Source organism: Trichoplusia ni, chromosome 11 (assembly GCF_003590095.1).
Source record: "Trichoplusia ni isolate ovarian cell line Hi5 chromosome 11, tn1, whole genome shotgun sequence".
In the NCBI taxonomy this organism is placed as follows: Eukaryota; Metazoa; Arthropoda; class Insecta; order Lepidoptera; family Noctuidae; genus Trichoplusia; species Trichoplusia ni.
This window is the reverse complement of record NC_039488.1, coordinates 689,471-710,980: the sequence shown is the minus strand read 5'-3', so window position 1 is coordinate 710,980 and position 21,510 is coordinate 689,471. Positions and strand designations below refer to the sequence as shown.

At 35.7% G+C, this 21,510-nt stretch overlaps 4 protein-coding genes across 4 annotated transcripts; 3 read left to right on the top strand and 1 right to left on the bottom strand.

The window, feature by feature from the left end:
* Positions 1–744: 744 nt before the first annotated feature.
* On the top strand, positions 745–4,392 carry LOC113498772 (sodium channel protein Nach-like). Its single transcript, XM_026878915.1, has 7 exons — positions 745–1,354; positions 1,682–1,888; positions 2,066–2,222; positions 2,685–2,830; positions 2,928–3,054; positions 3,144–3,293; positions 3,647–4,392. The coding sequence occupies exons 1-7, from the start codon at positions 1,173–1,175 to the stop codon at positions 3,947–3,949; spliced, it is 1,272 nt and encodes a 423-aa protein (XP_026734716.1). The 5' UTR covers positions 745–1,172; the 3' UTR covers positions 3,950–4,392.
* A 1,264-nt stretch (positions 4,393–5,656) lies between these two features.
* LOC113498481 (NAD-dependent protein deacetylase sirtuin-2) lies at positions 5,657–13,119 on the top strand. Its single transcript, XM_026878486.1, has 7 exons — positions 5,657–5,867; positions 5,945–6,208; positions 7,125–7,331; positions 7,676–7,825; positions 9,843–10,035; positions 10,443–10,629; positions 10,942–13,119. Exons 1-7 carry the CDS (start codon positions 5,753–5,755, stop codon positions 11,074–11,076), a joined length of 1,251 nt encoding a protein of 416 aa, XP_026734287.1. The 5' UTR covers positions 5,657–5,752; the 3' UTR covers positions 11,077–13,119.
* A 457-nt stretch (positions 13,120–13,576) lies between these two features.
* Positions 13,577–16,905, bottom strand: LOC113498482 (DNA repair protein RAD51 homolog 1). Its single transcript, XM_026878487.1, has 6 exons — positions 16,550–16,905; positions 16,016–16,215; positions 15,485–15,632; positions 14,950–15,158; positions 14,539–14,668; positions 13,577–14,295 (listed from the first exon to the last, which is right to left on the bottom strand). Exons 1-6 carry the CDS (start codon positions 16,631–16,633, stop codon positions 14,050–14,052), a joined length of 1,017 nt encoding a protein of 338 aa, XP_026734288.1. The 5' UTR covers positions 16,634–16,905; the 3' UTR covers positions 13,577–14,049.
* A 266-nt stretch (positions 16,906–17,171) lies between these two features.
* Positions 17,172–21,506, top strand: LOC113498771 (kelch-like protein 40b; the record flags this gene model as incomplete). Its single annotated transcript, XM_026878913.1, has 3 exons — positions 17,172–17,433; positions 17,797–18,809; positions 21,353–21,506. Coding segments are annotated over exons 1-3 (1,314 nt in total), but the record flags the coding sequence as incomplete, so codon positions are not given.
* Positions 21,507–21,510: the final 4 nt, after the last annotated feature.

The following is a 21,510-nucleotide window of genomic DNA, read 5'->3' as shown; positions in this document are numbered from 1 at the left end:
TCCCAATATTATTTTACAAAATGTATGATTTTTCTAGCTTACTTGTTAAGAAATATAAATTTTATACAAAAAACAGAGAGATTCACTTTTGTCACTAATAGATAATCAATTTTCATGAAAATTGGACCAGCCTTTTCAGAGCTGTAAGTTTTCATGATATAAATAAAAAACAACATAACACTATTTTTAAAGGTACTGGGAAAATGTATTTTGTAGAGCATCATTTCATTTCTAGGTCAAAAATGGTTTAGGGTGAATACATCTCCAAATCAATGCAAAATAACCATTAACCAATGGTACGGAACACATTTGCAAATAAAAAATATAATCAAAGTATTATAACGATAGCGATGCATATTTCAACGCCCAATTAACAGCACCGTGCTTCAATATTAATTGATAATTGTAAAAACAATTGCCCGATGTCATGCAACAATAGTGATGGGGAATTGTGCATTCATTGTTTTATATTTTTATTTGTCATTTTTCTTGCAATCGCAGCAGCTTCAAACCTTGTAGGATTTGTAGTGTACTGTCTTGATCCCATAGCTGTGATGGTATTACTATTAGATATTAAAGGTCCCCAAACTCTAAAAATTTGGATTGTCATCTAAGCTATAACCGCAGAAGTGAAACGATCACAGGTTAAGCTATGCTTGACGCGGTTGGTCCGTAGATGGGTGACCATCTTTGTCATAAAGAGTTCCTCCGTGTTTCGGAAGGCACGTTAAATTGTGGGTCCAGGCTGTTATTCTTACATCTTTAACAGTCGTTACAGGTTAACGTCGCGTCGCCCAGGTAACTAACTGGGTTGAGGAGGTCAGATAGGCAGTCGCTCCTTGTAAAACACTGGTACTTAGCTGAAGCCGGTTAGACTGGTAGCCGACCCCAACATAGTTGGGAAAAGGCTAGGCCAATGATGATCTATTTCAGTCATCAGTATTTGCAAGCAGAACTAGTAGTTACAAGAAGATGGATCCATATATCATTATTTTTTTGGTATTAAGAATGATTATTAAATGTTGAATCTCTGAAACAACAAGCCATTGGTTTAAATATTTCACACAAAACATAAGCGCTGTCCCTCACTATAACATTAAAGGCTATGCATTAATAATTCACCTAACCATTACCACAAACTTTATTCACTGTTCACACTTCAGTCCTTCACCATGGACTTCAAATCCCCATGGTGGGTGAAATACAGGAATAGGCGGTATAAAACAAAGAACTATCTGACCTTCGAGATGATATTAAGAAGAAGTTTTAGGGAGACAGTCCGCGAGTATTTGTCTTGCGCCTCTATAGCCGGGATCAGGGAAATAAATAACCCGAATAATACTTTTTTGCACCGGTAAGTATTGACTTGAGAAATTAATTAGTTTAATTAGGCTCTCTTTTCAGTCTTGCATTTCATTTCAGTTGTATGTAAAATTGTATTTATGTTCTGTTCTTAGCTACTTTGTATTAGTTCGTTTAATATTTTAAAAGTAATGCGAACCCTAATATTAAGTCATTAGGTATTCTTCCATTTTTTATTTTAAAAATTCAAAGTTCGTTCATTATAATCCCGAAGCTTTGACGGGCCTCGGACAATACTGCTGGTTCCAAAGTGGGTCTTTCGGAACTAAAAACCACGTAGGTCATGAGCAGTGCGCTATACCATTTATTGTTTCCCTAGCGCTCTCCGCATCGTCCTCCTCTTCGCATCACTGGTCAACATCATGTACTTCCTCCAGTATACCTGGAACTCCACCTTGGCTAACCCTCTGGTAGTGACAGGAGAGTCCTCTACTTACCCGATCAAGGACATCGACTTCCCAGCAATTGCCTTTTGTAATATCAACAGAATCAGTTTAAAAGCTCTTAAGCTACATGCGGCGAAAATGTAAGTTGGTTTTATACTTTACCAGAATTAAAGGCTTTAAGAGCAGCGTTCTACATAGCTAAAGCGGGTCTAGTAAACAGTTTTTAAGTTGTAGAAGAAGTTCTGTATTATAACTGTCTCACAGTTGCAACAGTTCTTTTGAGTCAAAGACAAAAGGCACCTTTCATACATTTCCAGGTACCCAAGATTGTCGAAACTGAACTTCTCTCTGGCTCACCTGGAGTTCTTCTACCAGAACATGGGCAGACTGATAGACTTCTCTTACGATGACACCAGGCTTTACGCGAAACTGATGGATGCCTTCTCTTTGAAAGAGTTCAGCGATATGACTGTGGTTTGATGAGGGAGGTAAGTGTAAGAAAATGTTAATGTTAAGGGGAAATACCACCATATTATTTCCCTTCGTGGCAGATTTGATTAGGAAGGCAGGCAATTCGAATCGCAGACATTGTGATTTTTTCAAAATCATGTCCTTTGTTAACTATTCTAAGGCACCACTGGCAAACAGTGAAGATGCACACCGTGATGAAACCTGGATTAGAAAATTTGGAATCTGAAATCATCAATCCGCAATGATTGATGCGTGGTTTTCAATGCCAGATTAGATAGAGGCCTATGCGTATAGGCGGGACATTTTAAATAGGGGAAAGGAGCTGGTATTTCTGGGGAAAAATATGTTGAAAATATTTAGGAGATCGAACTAAATTATGTACGTAACCAAATATAAATGTTATTGAATAAATAAATTAAATTGTACCTGGTTCCACAAAAAATACTGTAACTCTATGTTTGACAGTTAGCTCCAAATTGCGAAGAAACGCTGATCAAATGCCAATGGGCTGGGAAGGTGGTGGACTGTAAAAATATCTTCGAACTTCGGAGAACTGTATTGGGACACTGCTGCGCTTTCAACTACGTTCTAGACTATAATGCAGCCGTCAGGTAAGGCACTTAGGACACACACATTTTTTATCAAGAAAAAGATTCTGAAAAGGGCGTAGTAATCCTCTCTATTTATTTTCTTGCCAAATGTCCACAGCCTCCACGCAACCATAGCCCCAGTGAAGCGTCAGACAGTACCAGGAGTGAACAATGGTCTGCGTGTCGTCATGGATGCGATGATAGATGACTATGCCTTTCCATTGACTTACAGGACTGGGTTTGAGGTGAGACAGATTAAAAGCTTAATTCCTACCAGCAGTCTCGTAGACCTAGACTAACTAGACCCCACGGTAAGCGTTATTTCGAATTCCAGGTACTTATATTTGATCCGATCCATTTCGCTGACATGACTGGTGGCAGGGTCATACAGCGCATGGTCCAACCAAACCAGGAGCAGTTCTTCCAAGTGGAATCAGTGAAGCAGATTGCGTCACCAGAGGTCCGGAAGTATCCCTTGTCAGCGGTTAGTAGCAAATTAAACCTTAATTGGTAAATTTAAGGTTGTAATTTAAAGGAGCCTGTAGCTCATCACCTGTTAAATTGGAAAGTGGGAAAGAGGCAACGCATGACACTACGTAGAGCAACATCTCGTTTCCATATCTGTTTCGAGCGGATGGGATATATTTAAATATAATAAATGAGTCGTTAGTTCTGCATGTTTGCATTTTCAGACGTTGATAATAATATATTGCGTTAAAGAAAACTCAAAAAAGTTTTAACTTTGTATCAAACTACTTCGAGTCTTTAACAGATTTCCTGATGTTCTACCTAAAAATGTGAAATAGAGATAAAATCTAAAAATATTTGTTTTCACAGAGAAAATGCCTCTTCCGCGATGAAAATGTGAAGGAATTCCACAATAAGTACTCGTACAGCGCCTGCCTGGTCAAGTGTAGGATACAATCGGTACAGTCGCTGTGTAAATGTATTCCCTACTTTATGCCAACCAGCTACAAAAATGTACCGACCTGTACGTTGAAAAATTTAAGGTGTCTCGATAAATATAGGGGTGAGTGGAGAACTCCTGCTTGTCATTTGTTCTACCTTTTCTATCAGCTACTGACTGAGATCAACAGGATCTCAGTAATCATATCACTACTCACAGTAGATTTTTGTTGATTTGTAAGAGAGACAAAGCTATACGTTGCATAGCCCGGTGTCTTGCTTCCATAATTACCAGATTACATTTGCACTTATAATAATTAAGATTAGGGGAGGAGGTAGGGTAGGTAAGGATATTTTGTAGATGTCTGCTAACCACAAGGGTGGTTTTACGTTTACTTTTTATTATTATATTAGTGCTTCAATATCAGGAATTTAAATAATCCGATTCGTGTCCGTTGATCCCTTATTATCAAGTCCTAATCTGGGGGTAATTAAAGGGGTGCAAAGGCAACTTCTCCATAAAATTGTAATTAATACTAGAACCATTTTAACTCGTGCTTTCAAGTGCATATCTAAGCTTCCTAAACTCACTTTACATTTAACAACTTCCAGAAAAGCTGCAATACTTGTATCCTTTAGACTCGGAAGATACCGAGGGCTTGGAACAAGAGCTGGTGGATTCCCTGTACTGTCCTGAATGTCTTCCAGACTGTGAGCTGACACAGCACTCCACGAAGTCATACAAAATACCGCTACAAACTACTAGCAATGAGGAGAATAAAGGATTTATAAGCGAGTTCTTGTTAGTATTAAAAAAACTGAAAGTGCAGAAAAAACAGGTCAAAGTGCAAGTTAGACTAATGAAACTGGGATTTGCCTACAAATAGGCTAAAGATTACATCTGTTTATTTTAACCTATTTTGGGTGACAAATAGATTAGTGACTCTCGATTTTATTCATGATCTACCAACGAATTTGATGACCGATACAACCATTGCCTAAATTCGATCGATGTAGAGACCCTCACTTTTTTTTAAGAACATGCTGTAACTTACTTATATTAACATTTTTTTACAGGAATGGAATAAATCTTACTGACAAATGCGTTATAAGCATTTTTCATCCCACGACAAGCGGTATTTTACATAGACTGGATGTGGTCGCTTATTGGTTTGAGATATTGAGTAAGCACATCATATTTCTTTATTACTATTAATAATAACTTTAAACTATTAAAAAGTTTAGTCAATAAAATGTTTAAATGTGGATTTAAAATGTTTATAAATGAGGGATATGTTGTATTCTTGCAGTGTCTAAAATATATTTTATAAAATTAATATTCATCAACATTATCGACGATTTACGAAAGTCAACCTTATGACTTTGAAATAAGAGCGCAATTTGAAATTCAATTTACTTTTAGGCAACATCGGTGGATTTTCTGGTATGCTCATGGGGATCGGAATCTACACATTTGTAGAACTTTTTTACTTTTTGTTTATACGTTTTGTGAAAATACTTTATTCTAATTACAATAAATATCGCTAAGCAAACAGTTTTTATTACATTTGTGCAAATATTCTTGATAGATTAGAAATGTAGGAAGTATTTTATTGAAATACCAGTTTTTTTAATGGTGTTTACCGATATATTTCAACGTCAATAAATCTGTGTGTATTGTTATAAAATAATATTATTGTGTAAAAATATTAAACTAAAACTAATTGTTACAAATAAACCTGGAATAGTCACAGCCCTATACACGTTTGCACGGTTAGCTACGCCGCTTAATTAAACCGCAGCATTTAATTTACGAAAGGAGGATAAAACGCTTCGCCAACATTGAGATTTTAAAATCAGCGCCAAGAAGAGACATTTTTGTGTTAACATATATATTATATATGAACGTGAAATGCACATCGGGCAAAGTCCACTTTAAAAATAAGTTCGTAAAGACAAAATAATAATCTTAATCCTGAAGATAACAACACTGCGTAAATATAAACAACATAAATTTTATACAAGCTGTATCCAAAAATGCGCCTTCACTATCTGTCAAATAAACCGTGGCAAAAGTGGACAAAGGTTTCAAGTCGCAATTCCATTTATTTACGCAAAATGTCTGCTAATTCACCGCCGGGAAAAAGTGATGGTGAGCTGTTATTTTTAGTGAAATGTTACGGTGTGATAATATCGTGTTGTTTTTTAATTATTTTTATGTGATTGTAGGTGATGACCCTGTAGATAGGCCTGTGCCGAGCGTCCCGCCAAATCCTGTCGAGAACTTGGGTGCTCGCATACGGGATTTAGACGTCGACTCTATTCGCCGGTATTTGGCTCAGAAACTGGGATTTTATGAAGCGGCAGAGTCAGCACCGCCGGTGCCGGTCGACCAAGTCCTGGATGAGGTTAATTTGGATGGCATAGTGAAGTGGATAAAAAATGAACGCTGTAAAAATATAATTACTCTCGCCGGCGCTGGCATTTCCACATGTAAGTCGAAATTTAAACCATAACAGAGGTTTATTTTTGTCAATATTATGATTCTGCCATTAATTTACTTGTTACTATTAGAAACTGAAAACATTTTCATTTTCTATTAGATATGCTGAATAATTTAATCCATAGTATGTTTATTCCTGTAGGTAAAACAGTACAGTACATTATGAGATAGTGAGTCATATTTGTTATCTGTTTAGTGTTAATAGTTTTATGAAACAATTATTTTAGTTATAAATTTATGGAGACATCAAAACAAATGAAAAATCTTGTTCAAATTCGTATAAAGTTCTGAAGAAAGTGTTGATTGATTTTGTAATTTTTAAATTAGCTTTTGTTCTTTTAAAGTATACCATTTATATCTTAATCCTACTCCCTACCTATACTTATATCAACCAAATAATAATTTATTACTAGATTTTTTAACATATGAAAAAATAATGATAAGACATAGACTCACATTTACAGTTTCTTAATCAATTAGTAAAAAACACAGAAATGATATAAAACTCCTAACGGAAAATTAATATGTCATTGTAAACTTACCAAGGTCATCAAAGTAAATGTTTTGATGGAAACTTTACAGTTTAGTCATAATGGTCATTGTTGTTAAGAGATACTAATTATGTAAAATGTTTATTGTTGTCTAAATATTTTTCCATCTAGTTAGTTCAAAATGATAGATAGAACATTGTTAAAGCCTATCTAAATGGCAATTTTTGACGATTAAATAATGTTTGAAATCATTGAGATGTTTTGTTTGACTTCCAATGTCGCTATCAAGTCTTTTGAAGACAAACTGTAATACACATTTCAATGTAGATGCATTCAGTGTGACATGTTCGCCTACATGCAGAGGTAATCAATTAGTCAAAAAGTATATATATTATATTTCTTCTTTTATTTGCAGCTGCAGGCATCCCAGATTTCCGTAGTCCCGAGACTGGCCTGTACCATAATCTACAGAAATATGATCTTCCGGAACCACAAGCAATTTTCGAGATCAATTTCTTCAGACAGAATCCAAAGCCGTTCTTCATGTTAGCAAAGGAACTGTACCCTGGTAGATTTAAGCCTACAATCTCACATTATTTCATCAAACTTTTACATGAAAAAGGTAATTATTTTATAAATTGTTTTTTTATTCTTGAGTACTAGTGAGAATGCAAGTGATACCAATATTAATGTTCCTGATTTTATGCTTACTACAGTTCGAAAAAATCAGGCATTTAAGTCACTTACAAACTCCAATGTTTCATGTTGCTTCTTTACGTAATTTCGCATTGATTAGTTATTATACACCCTTCGCCTAATTTGACTTTTGTTTACAAACGCAGTCCTCATTTACCCTCTATTTTCCATTCAAAAGGATCTTTGAAACCCACTAAATTATTTCCTCTATAGTCTATCGTCCAGACTAAACAACTTGTCTTCAGTCTACAACATAGTCCTGTAATCCAGGTCTCCTGCTCCGCCACTACACGCAGAACATCGACACTCTGGAGCGCTGCGCCGGCATCCCGGACGACAAGCTGGTGGAGGCTCACGGGACCTTCTACACCTCGCACTGCCTCGACTGCCGCAAGGAGTACACGCTCGACTATGTTAAAGGTAAGCCACTAAGGTTGAGTGTAAGTCAATCCTCGGCTTTCAATTAATAGTTTTTATTTCAAGTAGGACGTTGTCCAGGAACATTCAAAATGTTACAATAATGACTCTAGTTGCGTGGTCCCAAAGTGTCATTCCTATGATGGGATGACACTTTGGGACCACGTACCACCACGTACCACCACCATACACACATAAGAAACTCCATTCATCAGCTCATCCACCAATATGTCAATTTAGAAAACAGTAATGGAAGATTGATTGTGAGCCCTCATGTTAGATTTATCATAATTTATTACTACCATTGAGACTCCCTTCTATAACTTACAGCTTTGGCCAAAAGTATTGAGCACCCATGATATCTTTCAGTTTTAAGTGGAGTATCAAATAGAAATAAAACAAAACGTTTTATATGGGTTTATTTTACTATTTATTAATAGAAAATTAATATTTTGTGGGTCCACCCTTTGCCTTAATTACGGCAGAAATTCTTTTTGGTAAAGAGTTAACAAGTTTTTTACAGTCGTCAACAGTAATCGAGTTCCATTCTAGGCGCAGGCAGCGTTTTAAATCTTCTTTGTTGTTAATTGTGTGGCGCCTAACCCTGCGCTTTAATAAACCCCATAAATGTTCTATGGGGTTCAGATCTGGAGACTGAGCTGGCCAGTCAAGCAGTTCCGTGTTATTTTCCCGAAACCATCTCATAGTGCGTGCAGATTTGTGGCATGGCGCGTTATCCTGCTGGAATTTGACACCATCCATATTCGTGTCGCCAAAAAGTTGCGTGAATGAAGGCAGTAATGCAGTTTCTAGTACATTTATGTACTTAGTAGAGTCCATGCGACCCTCACAAACGAACAATTCGCCAACTCCAGAATCGGTCATGCAACCCCAGACCATTATGCTGCCTCCACCGTGTTTAACGGTTGGGATCACACACTCTGGCTTAAATTCTTCGCCCACACGGCGACGCACAAAGGTCACACCAGGTGTACCAAAAATCTGCAATAAAGAGAAAAATATTGAGTTCTGTAAAACTAAAATAAATTCAACTATGCGTTTGGTTTCTAAAACATTTTATAAAATTATATCAGGGCATTAAATTGACTTACTCACCTCAAAGTTTGATTCGTCTGACCACACAACATTTGACCAATCTTCAGCGGTGAAAGTTCGGTGTTTTAAAGCCCATTTCAATCGAGCTTTTTTGTTGTTATCGGAGAGCCATGGCTTCTTCCTAGCTTTACAGCCTTTCAGACCAGCTTATTGAAGTCTTCTGCGAGTAGTTCGAGCAGAAATTGGCTTCTTAATTTGTTCCGACAACTCAGCAGCGAGCTCTGAAGATGTTTTTTTCCTATTTCTTTACGACTCTCTCAGTAACTGACGATCTTGACGGTCTGTGGTGATGCGTTTGCGCCCGGTTCTCGGTCTATTTTCATGTGATCCGGTAGTAGAGAATCGCTGAATAGCATATTGCACGGATCGGCGCGAACATTTCACAGTTTTAGAAATCTCTACTTGTGATTTCCCTTGCTCATACAGAAGCTGTATCTGCACACGTTTTCCTAAAGAAAGTTCGTTTTGTTTTGGCATATTGCAACGATAACACTTAAAACTTCTGAAATAAAATACAAAAGGCGCACTAGATCACTGGATGTGTTCACAACGAGCGATGGTAGCGAACTGATAAATAAACACAAAAATTGTAAAAACACATTTTATTGCACCCAGGTGTTTTATTGCTAGTTGTGCGGCGTGGGTCATTGTTTAAACCTTTGTATATGGCCGACAAATGAATTCTTCAACAATAGATTTGGTTTACTCTCATTCTTTCCGTGAATGAGCGAAATTTGTAAGGTGCTCAATACTTTTGGCCAAGGCTGTATTGTTTAGAATAAAAAGTATTGCTCTGTGTTTTAAATTCAAGAGGAATGCATAATTTTTTCAGACCACTTTTTAAATGTTAAAAATAAGGCACTCTCTTTATGACATAAAATGATCATCACAAAATCCATTTCAGAGCGTATATTCTCGGACCAAATCCCGATATGTACGGAGTGTCCGGGCGTGGTGAAGCCCGACATCGTGTTCTTCGGCGAGAGCCTCCCCGACCGCTTCCAGCGCTGTCTGCAGGAGGACTTCCAACACTGTGATATGCTCATCATCATGGGCTCGTCTCTCGAAGTACAGCCTTTCGCTTCGCTTATTGATATGTAAGTTAGGATTTACTTTTGTCCTAAACATATTATTATGTCAATTTTACTTTTACTTTTTGTTCTTGTTGACTAGTTAAAGCTTTACGACTTTATAAGTTATAAGTAAAGGAAGATTCTAAATTTAAGTATGATGGTAACTCTTATCTCTTTTCAATACATAGGAATCCTATTAAAATAGAAACAATTTTTTCCATATAAAAAATTGTCATAAGGGAAATTCTTGATTTCAGACTTTAACTTATTATTATTTATTTATTATCCATAAAACACAATTTTTACTAAAAAAATGAAAAGCTCGCCAAACTGTAAAACATTTTGTCGTCGAAATTAGCTTTACTTAACATTATAAATCCAGGATTTTCAAAGTTACTGTATTTAGTCTTCAATTCCTATCATATCGTCAGGGTCCCTGAGTGGTGTCCCCGCCTGCTGATCAACCGCGAGAAGGCGGGCATGCGGTCCCCGCTGCTGCGGCTGTGGGGCGTCATGAGCGGCGGCCTGCAGCTGGACGACGACGCCGTGCGGGACGTGGCCAGGCTCGGGGACTGCGACGACGGCTGCCAGGACCTGGCTGACAGGCTTGGCTGGGGGGTGAGTACCTATAACCCTGCCATATGCTACATATGACATGTTAGCCGCGAGTAAACAAGAAAAAGGTAAACAGTTGTCTGTGTCTTATGTTCTCTGGATAAAGGTGGTTAAGAAAAGTTAAATTCCAAATCTAGTGATTCTAGATGCACGGTTCTAAAATGTCATTCTCATGAAGAACAGCAGATAAGAAGGTATAGCTTTAAAATAAAAGTAGCAACATACTTATATTGTTCAAATTAAAATATAAGCTCAGATTTAGAGTAAATCTAATGTGAGTGAATGTGTGACTAATGATTCATGATATTCCTTTAGGATGAACTACGCGCTATGATCGCCCGTGACTACGAGAGGCTGGAGTTAGAAGCGAGCCTGTCCCCCACTCCGACGCCAGTCGCGACCTCTGCGCCCGCGCACCTCGCTCACTTACCGACCGAGCCCAAGCTATGAGTACAGGACACACGGTAAACACTCAGCCTGCTTCACCATATTTTAAGCCAGCTTCGTATATATAAGAAAGTTTAGTCTGGCAGTTTTATCTATGTCGCGAAATGCTGGACCGATTTGGGTAGAAAAAGAGCGAAGAAGTAAAAATCATATCAATGGTTTGAGAAGGGGAAATTCTGGATCAAGTAAGATTTAGCGTATAGCTTACGTCGCGTGCTTAGACGAATTATATCTCATAGGAAATGAAGGTTTTAAATGTATTCAGGATTTTGAAGCTTTTGCTGAGGTTTATGAGTTGGTCCTTAAATTGTAAAGAGAATAATGTAAGGGTTGGTGAGGCAGGCTAGATATCTGGACTCCAGTGACAATCCGGTCTAAGTTAACAATCCGGTGTAGCGTAAAGAAAATATATAATCTAGCAAAATGAGCTGATTATTAAAAAAAGAAACAACTATTTACACAATCATTAGCGTGAATTAAACGCGTTAGTGTAATAAAAATGGTAAAACGACATAATACTTCCAAAAAAATCTTGGTACTTACTAAACACCATGAAGGTTGTGATCGGATTCGCCTAAACATAAACATTTTAAATTTATTAATATTTTTAATCTATGTATTCCAAATCAATACAAATAAGAATAGTGGCAGTATAGATGTTACTTGTGCCTCATAATTAATTTATGGTTTTTAATAATAATTTATTTTATTTATTGTGGTAACATTGGGTTAGATGGTTTGTAATTTCTTGAATTCAGTTCGTTTTATTTATTGACATTGCGTAAGTTACCAGAAGGAGGCTAGTTATGTTAACCACACCACCCATATTAAACCATATGGAATATCGTAGCGTGTAACTCATGAGCAATGTAGTACTAAATTTATAAAGAGGGTAGTACTAACATTAGAATAACTAGGTATTTTAAATCCCCAATGGTAAAATAAGGCATACACCTTTATTCAGAAATATAATGTTGGCTAAATACAAAAGCCTTTTTTTCTATGGATTAAAATATAACATAACGAAGCAATACACAAGCACAGATAGCCGAGTGGTTGAGGTCACCAAGCCAAACCCACTGAGCGCGCGACATGTCACGAATTTGACCCTGTAGGACAAGCTTTTGTATCTTCGGTCTGGGTCTGTTTGTAGATTAACTTGAAAGTTTGTGAAACTCTCCGCGACAAAGAATTAAACTTCTGAATACCGGAGTCGCATAAAAAAAAACATAACTTTAAAACATCGTCATCGCACATCAGTTACAGGTCATCGTAGACTAGTCAACATCGCGTTATTATGTGACTTACTAATTAGACTCAAAAACTTCTAGCAGTTCCCTAAATACGGTAACGCAGGTTCGATACCCGACGATTTAGTTTCCTATCAACTACTGTCATACAAACTATGGTTGATATATACTATATATAGGTATGCGTTTTTAAAATATTAACTATAGTCGTCAGGTTTTGCGTCACCTTGAGGACAAAAGAGCCTTTTTATTTTTTCAATTCGATGTGATGTTTTCTTCATTTATTTATATCAGATATGCATTTTTCATTAACATCTACTTTCTTCCATGTTTGTGCTGTTTCAATATAAATTTACTAGTTAGTAGTAATGACATGTCTTATGATACAGATTGTTACACATAGTTATAATATTGCGTGCTAATAAAATCAGTACATATATAAATTTTCTTAGCAATATATGATTATTTTTATAAGGGGTGTGTAGAATTAGTTTCTCAGTGGTATTTGCGCATATACGGCAATATTTAGGGTTCAATAAACATGTAGTTCCTTACACTATTGTGGTACCTTATGCTCTCATTAGAAATAATAGTGCTTTGATACTAGTCTACTAAAATCATGAATACTTCATGCTATTTAATAGCTTAGTATCGAATAAAAATTGATTCTTCAATGTTCAATTACAAAATTATTAAAACAATTATAAAAAAAATACGCAATAAGGAGGAATAGACAGTTATCAAAACGGAATCGTTGATAATTTTATAAATTAAGGAAATATAGTAGAAAATAGTTGAAAAAATACTGGTGAATAACGCAGCCACAAAATAAATTTTGAACATTATTTATAATAGAAAGCTGCACTTAGATTAACTGATAATGTATGACAGTAAATACGCCTTACTCATTGTCCGCTCATGTACATAACGTGTTATAAACGAAAGAAAACGCAAAGCATATTAAATATATTATACTCAAGCAATAAGTATAAAGCCTTATGATATCCGCTATTTTGAATAATAAACCATTTAATGATGTTAAAAATATTGTTTAAGCTGGATGCAAATTTTATATAAATTGTAATTTTATAAATCAACTATGTTGTTTACGTTGTGATTTAGTTTCGGATGATCTAGTGTTTGTATAGCGACGGTTTGATATCAGATTGCATATTTGAAAGTTGTTTTTACTGTTGGTACTTGCAATTTATATAAATTGTTGTAAACCGTATTGAGAAAATAAACGCATAATATTTATTATATAAATTTGGTTTTATTGAATTCATAAATGTGATCGTTTTTTTTACAATGAGTCAGTGTGTTAATTTCTTAGTTAATAAGGCACCAAAATATTATTATCAAGTCACATGACACTAAAAGTAGGAATATAAAATAAATAACAGTGGATAAAATGTACTGAGAAATTTTGAAAAATGAACATTGTAAAATATCCTATTTCCAAGTTTTATTTAACTTATTACGCCTAAATTTCTTATGGCATATTAAACAGTTATCAAATAACATGAATCCAATGAGAGAAATATTGAGATTATACCAGAAGACAGACCAAACGAAATGATTTTTTTAAATATATTGCAGGTCTCCCATATAATTTAGGTGGGAGATGATTAGAACCGTGTTTTACAGTTACAAGACATCTGTACGATAGCGCATTATGTCTTAATAAATAGGGCTCAGAAAAAAATACTTAGTAAAATCTTTATTTCTATTCTTTAGCATCAGTAATCCCTTCAGTACTGATAGCAAACATGGCTTCTGTTTCTGGTAAACAAGGACTATCGTATATCTTGCACACTCGGTTGTCGCCCCGCCCCTTCCGCAGATAGAGGCGTGTCGTCGACGCGTGCGCAATTATGTGACCACCTATCGGCTTCTTCGTGTCAGCGTTGAAAACTCCCACGGAATCCACTTGTGCTACCACTTGGTTTGTAATTACTACTGCTACGCCAAACTGTGAAATAAAAAAAATAATACTTAGTAGATCTTCATCATCTTTTTGGTGCTAATTTGAATAAGTCTAGTGAATGGAGGCTGTTTCATTAAACATTGGTGACGGTCCTCAGATAGAGCGAGATAAAGTTGTGTATAGTGTAATTCGTCGTCACGCTTTCAGAATGGCGACAGACCTGCTTTAAAAAGCTCATAGTAAGTACTTGTGTCTGAAAATAGGCAAGCAGGAGTTTTTGACACACACCTCATCGGCTAACCTGAGCAGCATTCTCATAAATCGACCAAGATGCAGTTGTCTCGAGTTGAGCTCACCACGGCCTGAATAATCGGTTCTGTATAGAGCTGTTGCACTGTCCACGATTATTAAGGAATATCTGAAACATTTGAAAGTCTATATTTAGTTAGAATCTTAACGCATTTTAAGCGCGTCTCAGGTATTTGGCATATTTTTGCTGGATTAAGAGTGCACAAGAAGACATTCATGATTGATTTAATGACTTTTCAATGCCGCACTGTGAGATCATAGACTCCCAGTAGCATTCTAAATCAGTCACACATCAGTGACTTAATTAATATGAATAACCATAAATCCTGTACAGTTTTCTTATGAGATTATTATACATTACAACAACTTGTTAGTGTAAAGTATCTCTACCTGGACTCCGCCATCATAGCACACGCCTGTACCAGCAGCTGAGTTTGGTGGTCAGTATTGTAAGCGCGAGCATACGCCACATTGTCTAATACTGCCGCTCCGTCCATGCCGTAACGCTGCGCCACAGCCAATAAGCGCTCTGGTCGGAAAGTCCCTTCTGTGTCTATATACATGCATTTACCTTCCCCTCCTGACTGTTCTATGGGCAGCTGGAAAGATGAATTTTTGTGTTATTTTTTAATAGGATATAGAATAATGTAAATAATAAAAAAACTTAACAAATTTTTGAAGTAATAACCTAATAAGCATAAAGACAATCTAAATTAATCATTATTCAATAAAAGTAAAACATTGTTATTATAACAAAGTGTTGTAGATGCTTATTCAGATGGTGGAAATAACATTGATCTAGATAAAAGCATTGAAAAAAAATCATACAGAAAATTGCGGAAAGACAGTTAGCAGAGAGTCATACAATAATGAGATACCATTTTGTGTCAAGATGTTTCTACTACTTTGAAGTTCAAAGTTATACCTGACATGTTACAGCTAAAGTATGACATATTTGAGTCTTCCCAGTTCTGAACTCGCCAAATATTTCTGTGATTGAGCCCGTTTCGATACCACCACCTAGTAATCTATCAAGCTCCTTAGCTCCTGTTGTCAGTTGAATTATTTCAGATCTGAAAAAAACATGTATTGAGTCAAATAAGTGTTTGGATGTACGAGAGGAAAACTAAAGTTGGGATAAGTGAACTGTGGGAACAATGATATGTGAAATGACAGACTGTATACTGAGCTGATAAAAACTTAGTCTTACACCATTAATAAGGTGCATTTTTTGTCTAAAACTCATTTTAAAATAAAACAGAACTAGAAACTAATGCAAAACATCAATAATGATTACCAATTTAAATATGCCACTGAAATTATTATATGAATTGTTCATTTTTTTTTAAAGTTATATGTTTGCAAGAAGTAACAAAAACTAAGAATATTGCGAAAAAAATCTCTATTAAAATATTGTTTACCATTACCTACAACAAATGAAGTATGGATATCTAACCTTTTTTGATGAAACTCTGTGGCAGTGGTGAACCCCATGGGCACTAGCTTAGATGCCTCGGCCAGTATCTTGTCAGCTTTAGCTTCTGATATGCCTTTTATTGTGATCAGCCATTTCTTAGGAGCATAGGCTATTGACTCAACTGTGTGATAACCAGCTTCTTCCAGCTTTTTAATATCGCCAGATGTTATGCCATTACCCTGAAAGATTTTTATAATAATACATTACATAGTGTTATAAATGGTCATTCAATTTTATTTTATGACACATTTCTGAGCAATAAATGTTGGTTAGGCAGTATAACTATTTGTTAAATTTTACACTTTGTTTACCAACAAATTACATCATGATCACATGGCTTAAAATGAACCTTGAAGTGGTGAAAGAAGTATTGCAAATTCTGGGTATTGGTGTCACCGTGACTACCACTATAAACTGTACTTCATATAAAGAAATATAATATCTGCTCAAGTTTATACAAACTATACGCAGATGTCTCGCTGAATGAACTTTGAAAGTCTAAGTTTACTTTACCTCTAGTTTGTTGATTAGTTGTGGTCCGCATTCGTCGGCATCTTCTTCAATAGTGGCAGTAACTGCTGATGCTGTAGCGGACATTATGACTCTTCAAAAGCACTTACTTATAAAACTACACTATCACCGAAACATTTAACTATATATAATAATTCTCATGTCCTTTGTTTTGCTCCAAAACTTTATAATTTGACTATCGTCTCGTACCACTATATTCTGTCAATTGTGAAATACGTCACTCGAATTATATTATTTATTTGCTTGGAAATGTAAAATTATCTCACAAACACAAGTTTCAACTTGACTATTCCAGGATCGTTAAAAAACAACTTTCCCTTGTTTTACTTTGCGTCAAATTGACAACTTCATTTAGTGAATTCTGTCAAAATTTCCCTCCAAAATGATCATAGACATTAAATTTAATTTGTGATTTTGGTAATTGAAACAATGTTTTGATTACCCTGAAATGAATTAACTCGAAAAAAATTAACGTAATGCTCACTTTAGTAACATTATGTTTAATATGGCTCAAGAAATATGATGAAATATGCCTAAAAAGCATTATTTTTATAAATATTTTAACTATGCAAGAACTTTTGAAGTTTGGATGAATTTTGACAATTGACATTTAGGTACCATCAACTTGTTTTGAACAGCCGGTAGATTACGTCGAAAGCTATTTTTATCAACAAGTATTTTAATAACCAATCTTTGTTTGTTTTTTAACATACAATAAAATGGAAACTGTTCAAGACGTGTCTCTAATAATTGATGGTGTAGTTTTTAAAGCTAAAAAAGAAGTACTTTGCGAATATAGTGACTATTTTCGTGCTATGTTCAGTGGTAATTACATTGAGAAAGAGCAGCACGAAATAATTATAGATGTAAGTATTTAAATTTTAATGACTTGAAATTGTTAAAAGCAAAGTGAGTATATCAAAATTAAAGACACATAAGATCTACATTATAAGATGGTACAACATAAATTATTTTGTAATGAAGACATCAGAAAAATTAATTTCAACAATCCCACTTCAAAAATCGAAGATAAATTATTATTTTCTTTAAGTAGATAGGTATTTGTATTGCAATTGTTTACTAGTTTTAGGTAGTAGCATAAAAGTTGATAAATAAAGTTTTTAATTTAGATACAGACCACATCCCAGGCCAATTAAATTAAAATTATTTTAACTATGGTTAGCCATTGTTTAATCATCACCAGCTGATTTATACTTCTTACTTTTTAGATGCTGAACCCTGATTTAATGGCCATCATATTAAAGTACATGGACATCGGATTAATAACTTTATCAGATCATTCATTATCAACAATTGAAGAGCTTGCCATGGCCGCTAACTTTCTCCAAATTACAGAGCTTATAAAGCAAATTGAGTATCATTTAGAACTAGAATTAACACTTGAAAATATGATGGACACTATAGAAACGGCAAAAAGGGTATCATTCTTAAAATTAGAACAGTATTGCGTGATGTATGGCCTCTTTTCATTCAAACAGATGAAGCCACAGTTTATTCCGACTGTCGAAAAATTGTACTGGTATTTATCACACCCACATTTGAACACTGAAACAGAGTTAGATGTATTTCAATTTGGCCTGCAATGGATTAAACATATGGGCAAAGGACCTGATGCGTTGATGATTGTACTTTGCTGCTTAGACTTCAACAGAATCACTCATGAGGATTTAGAAGAAATTACATATTTATCCAAGGAATATGTTAATAGTCTTCTGCAAAAAGTAGTTACTTGCCTTTACAAGTTAGCATTCACATCAAAGCTATCACTGACCTCAATCACTGAGGAAAAGTCTTCTTTAAGTGAAAAGTACACGGAGAAAGTTTATGCTGAAGTTTTAAATTTAGTGAAGGACAGTGTTCAACGTAAACTGGTATTGACACCAGCTGTGCCACTCCTGCCAGCACCTGAGGCCAAAGAGGATAATATATCCACACATTACTTATACACTTTTACAAAGGAGGAAGGGTTCAAGAGTTTCTTAGAAGTTTCAGAGCGTAATGTGTGGGGCTGGAGTGTCACCTCATGGGGACCGACAAAGATCATTGTGGTGGGTGGTGAGCGTGGCAGAGGAACTGGAATATTCATGAGGGATGTCCATGAATATGATATTGTTAAGAAAGAGTGGATTAAGCATGGAGTACAGCTGCCGCAGCGGAGGCATGGCGGTATCGCCATAGTTGGAGACTCGTTGTTCATTGTCGGTGGTGTTGGCGGCTTCAGGTAAAGTTTTTTCGACATTTAGTTGATTTTTACAGCTTTTGATCATTTTAAAATATATTTATTACGCAATAACAAAGACGTTAAATTACTGCAAGAGAAAACGCCGCGCCAACACTAAGCGTATGTTGCGTTCTCGCATCGTCTGCGTCGTGCATACACTTATTAAACGCCGAAGCTTGAGACACGCTAATTTCCCACGCTGTGTGTGAGCACTATGACAGAATATAAAAACATTAATTAGTAAAAATAATCTTTCTGCCGAGCATCTAGCATGTCTAAAAAGTTTTGAATCAAAGAAGATAGGCTGTGCTTAAATGTAACTAAAAATAAAAATTAAATAGAAGTCGATTGACGTTATGTTACAGGATTCTGTCATCGAAAGTAGATATGTCGTACAAATTGCCAAAATTTCAAAACAGACAAAAACTTAAAACGTAAATAAATTGAACGAAAAAAGACAGATATTTATTTTACTATTTGAAGCTGGAAACTATCTAAGAATGCGGGAAGGAAATACAATTTTCTTTTTCGCTAAAGAAGTTATATTTACAAACTGATTTTTTTGCGTATCGTGAAAAAATGTGAAATGAGCAGCTTGTATGCCTAGCAAGATGTCTCGTACTATTAGCGTTTGCTGCAGTTTGAACATCCTCCGTATAAGACGTTATACCAAAGGTCCGACGGCAGAATCCATTGCCAAGTTCATAAGCTCACCAAAGAATTCTTCGGTAAGTGCTGTCAATGTAAAAAATCACCTGTAAATCTAATCATGAAATATGCAATGGTTTAAGAACTATCTTGGCGGTAGATATCTCGTCTTCTAAAGCGTCTCCATAAACTTTGATTAATGATAAAACTGATATATTTGATTGCAGTACCGCAACAGAATTTTAATAAGCGGCAGAGTGCCGACACTGGTCATTCAAGAAGAAAACGATGGAAATGGGCCTGACACGCTTATGACGAGACCACCAGCTTCGGGACTAATACCCGACAACGCTTTTATTATTTCTGAAACTCCAGAGCTGGTAAATATTTACAATTATCACTTTTGGCAAAAGTACTTAGTACCAAGTTTGCCAGTTGAATCACGCTTTTTTTTAACTTTTGCCAATTCTTATTTGTAACTTAGATCATGAAGTACAATGTGCCTTTCAAAGTTCTTAATATCATCGTAACAATCTGTGTCGAAAGAACAAATGGTAATATGGTGTAAGGAATATTCGACTTACCTTTTGTCTTCTCTTATATTTCTTTCTTCCTCTCTATATATCATTTTGCTGTGATGTAAAAATATGTAATAAAAAATGGTAGCTTCATTAAGTATATCATCTTGCAATACATGTATACGTATCGTTTCAGATAAAATCACTTAAAGGTGTGTGCGACGCGTTCTGGAAAGCGGCTGCGGACAAGTTTGTAACACTAAGTACTGACATATCCCTCAACATCACGACATGTATTCAAGGTTCGATCCTCTCGGATATAACTTTCATGACTCCAGTCGCACCTAAACCTAAGGTGAAACCAGAACCTCTGGATGTGCCCGCAGTTCCCGGTATTCCTGAATTACCTCTGCCCGGGTTTCCAGTCCCTGGAACGCCAGATGTAGCCGTTCCCATAGTGCCGGAGTTGCCCTCTCCATCGACACCACCAGAACTCCCCATGCCGAAACCAAAACCGAAACCAGGAAAACCAAAAATTCCTTTACCGGGAAAGCCGGAGCCAATAGTACCAGATTTTCCATTGCCAGGTTTACCAGTACCAATTGTGCCAGACCCTTGGGATCCAGTTCTCCCAACACTACCTCCTGAAAAACCGTTGGATGAAATAACTTCGGTTTTGGAGCTTTTAAAAACTGCTTGTGTATATCAGAATTTGGGGAATCTTCTATATCCAGTGGTCACGAAAGTGATGTTGCTAACAAATGACATACATATCTTTTTAAACGCTCAGTTATTCGATTACCAGTCTGGATATAATTACAACGTAATGTTTTGCACCCAAGTAGACGATGAGGAAACTGCAAGGGAGAACCCCAAACTGGATATATCAACAAGGCTACCCTACAATTACAATGCACAGACTGATAAATTATTGAATTTTGCATCGATATTACATAAACAAATGTGCCGTTCAAAATTCGCTAGAATAATTTTAAGTTGGATCAGAACCAAGGCAAAAGTATAAAATATTAATCAAGTTTATAATTCGTGTTTTTATTTAGTTGTTTAACCATATTGGTATTTAGTATTTGATTTTTTTACGTCGATCAAGCGCATTCAATATTTATAGACATGTTTTGAATCAGCAAATTCAAACAGACTTTTGTCAGTGCCACGGCACATTAATAAATAAATATAAAATATCAATTGTTTTATTTTGCTTCAGAAAAAAGTTTAGTTCTCTTGTTAAATAACTGCTATTAAACTAATCCTCTGAATTGCTGACACGGAATAGGTATGGCATTAATAATGATTAAATTTTATTTATTATTTAATTATTTTAATAATTCTGTTACTTACATTTTGCTTTTGTTGTAGGGTCACTTTGGACACAGCAATTGTGTATGACTTAAAACAGAGGTCCTTTAGGAAAATAGCGAAAATACCTGATGCCATCCAATCCCCCGCTATATGCTGTCACAACAACTCAATTTACGCTGCAGGGTATAAACACATATACAAATATGTAGATTATG

Coding starts and splice junctions, on each gene's coding strand:
- LOC113498481 (XM_026878486.1), top strand. CDS start 5,753: ATGCGCCTTCACTATCTGTCAAATAAACCGTGGCAAAAGTGGACAAAG. Junction 5,868..5,944: donor ACCGCCGGGAAAAAGTGATG/GTGAGCTGTTAT, acceptor ATGTGATTGTAG/GTGATGACCCTGTAGATAGG. Junction 7,826..9,842: donor CACGCTCGACTATGTTAAAG/GTAAGCCACTAA, acceptor AATCCATTTCAG/AGCGTATATTCTCGGACCAA.
- LOC113498482 (XM_026878487.1), bottom strand. CDS start 16,633: ATGTCCGCTACAGCATCAGCAGTTACTGCCACTATTGAAGAAGATGCC. Junction 16,216..16,549: donor AACTAATCAACAAACTAGAG/GTAAAGTAAACT, acceptor AAAATCTTTCAG/GGTAATGGCATAACATCTGG. Junction 15,633..16,015: donor ACAGAGTTTCATCAAAAAAG/GTTAGATATCCA, acceptor TGTTTTTTTCAG/ATCTGAAATAATTCAACTGA.
- LOC113498772 (XM_026878915.1), top strand. CDS start 1,173: ATGGACTTCAAATCCCCATGGTGGGTGAAATACAGGAATAGGCGGTAT. Junction 2,831..2,927: donor GACTATAATGCAGCCGTCAG/GTAAGGCACTTA, acceptor AAATGTCCACAG/CCTCCACGCAACCATAGCCC. Junction 3,294..3,646: donor GGAAGTATCCCTTGTCAGCG/GTTAGTAGCAAA, acceptor TTGTTTTCACAG/AGAAAATGCCTCTTCCGCGA.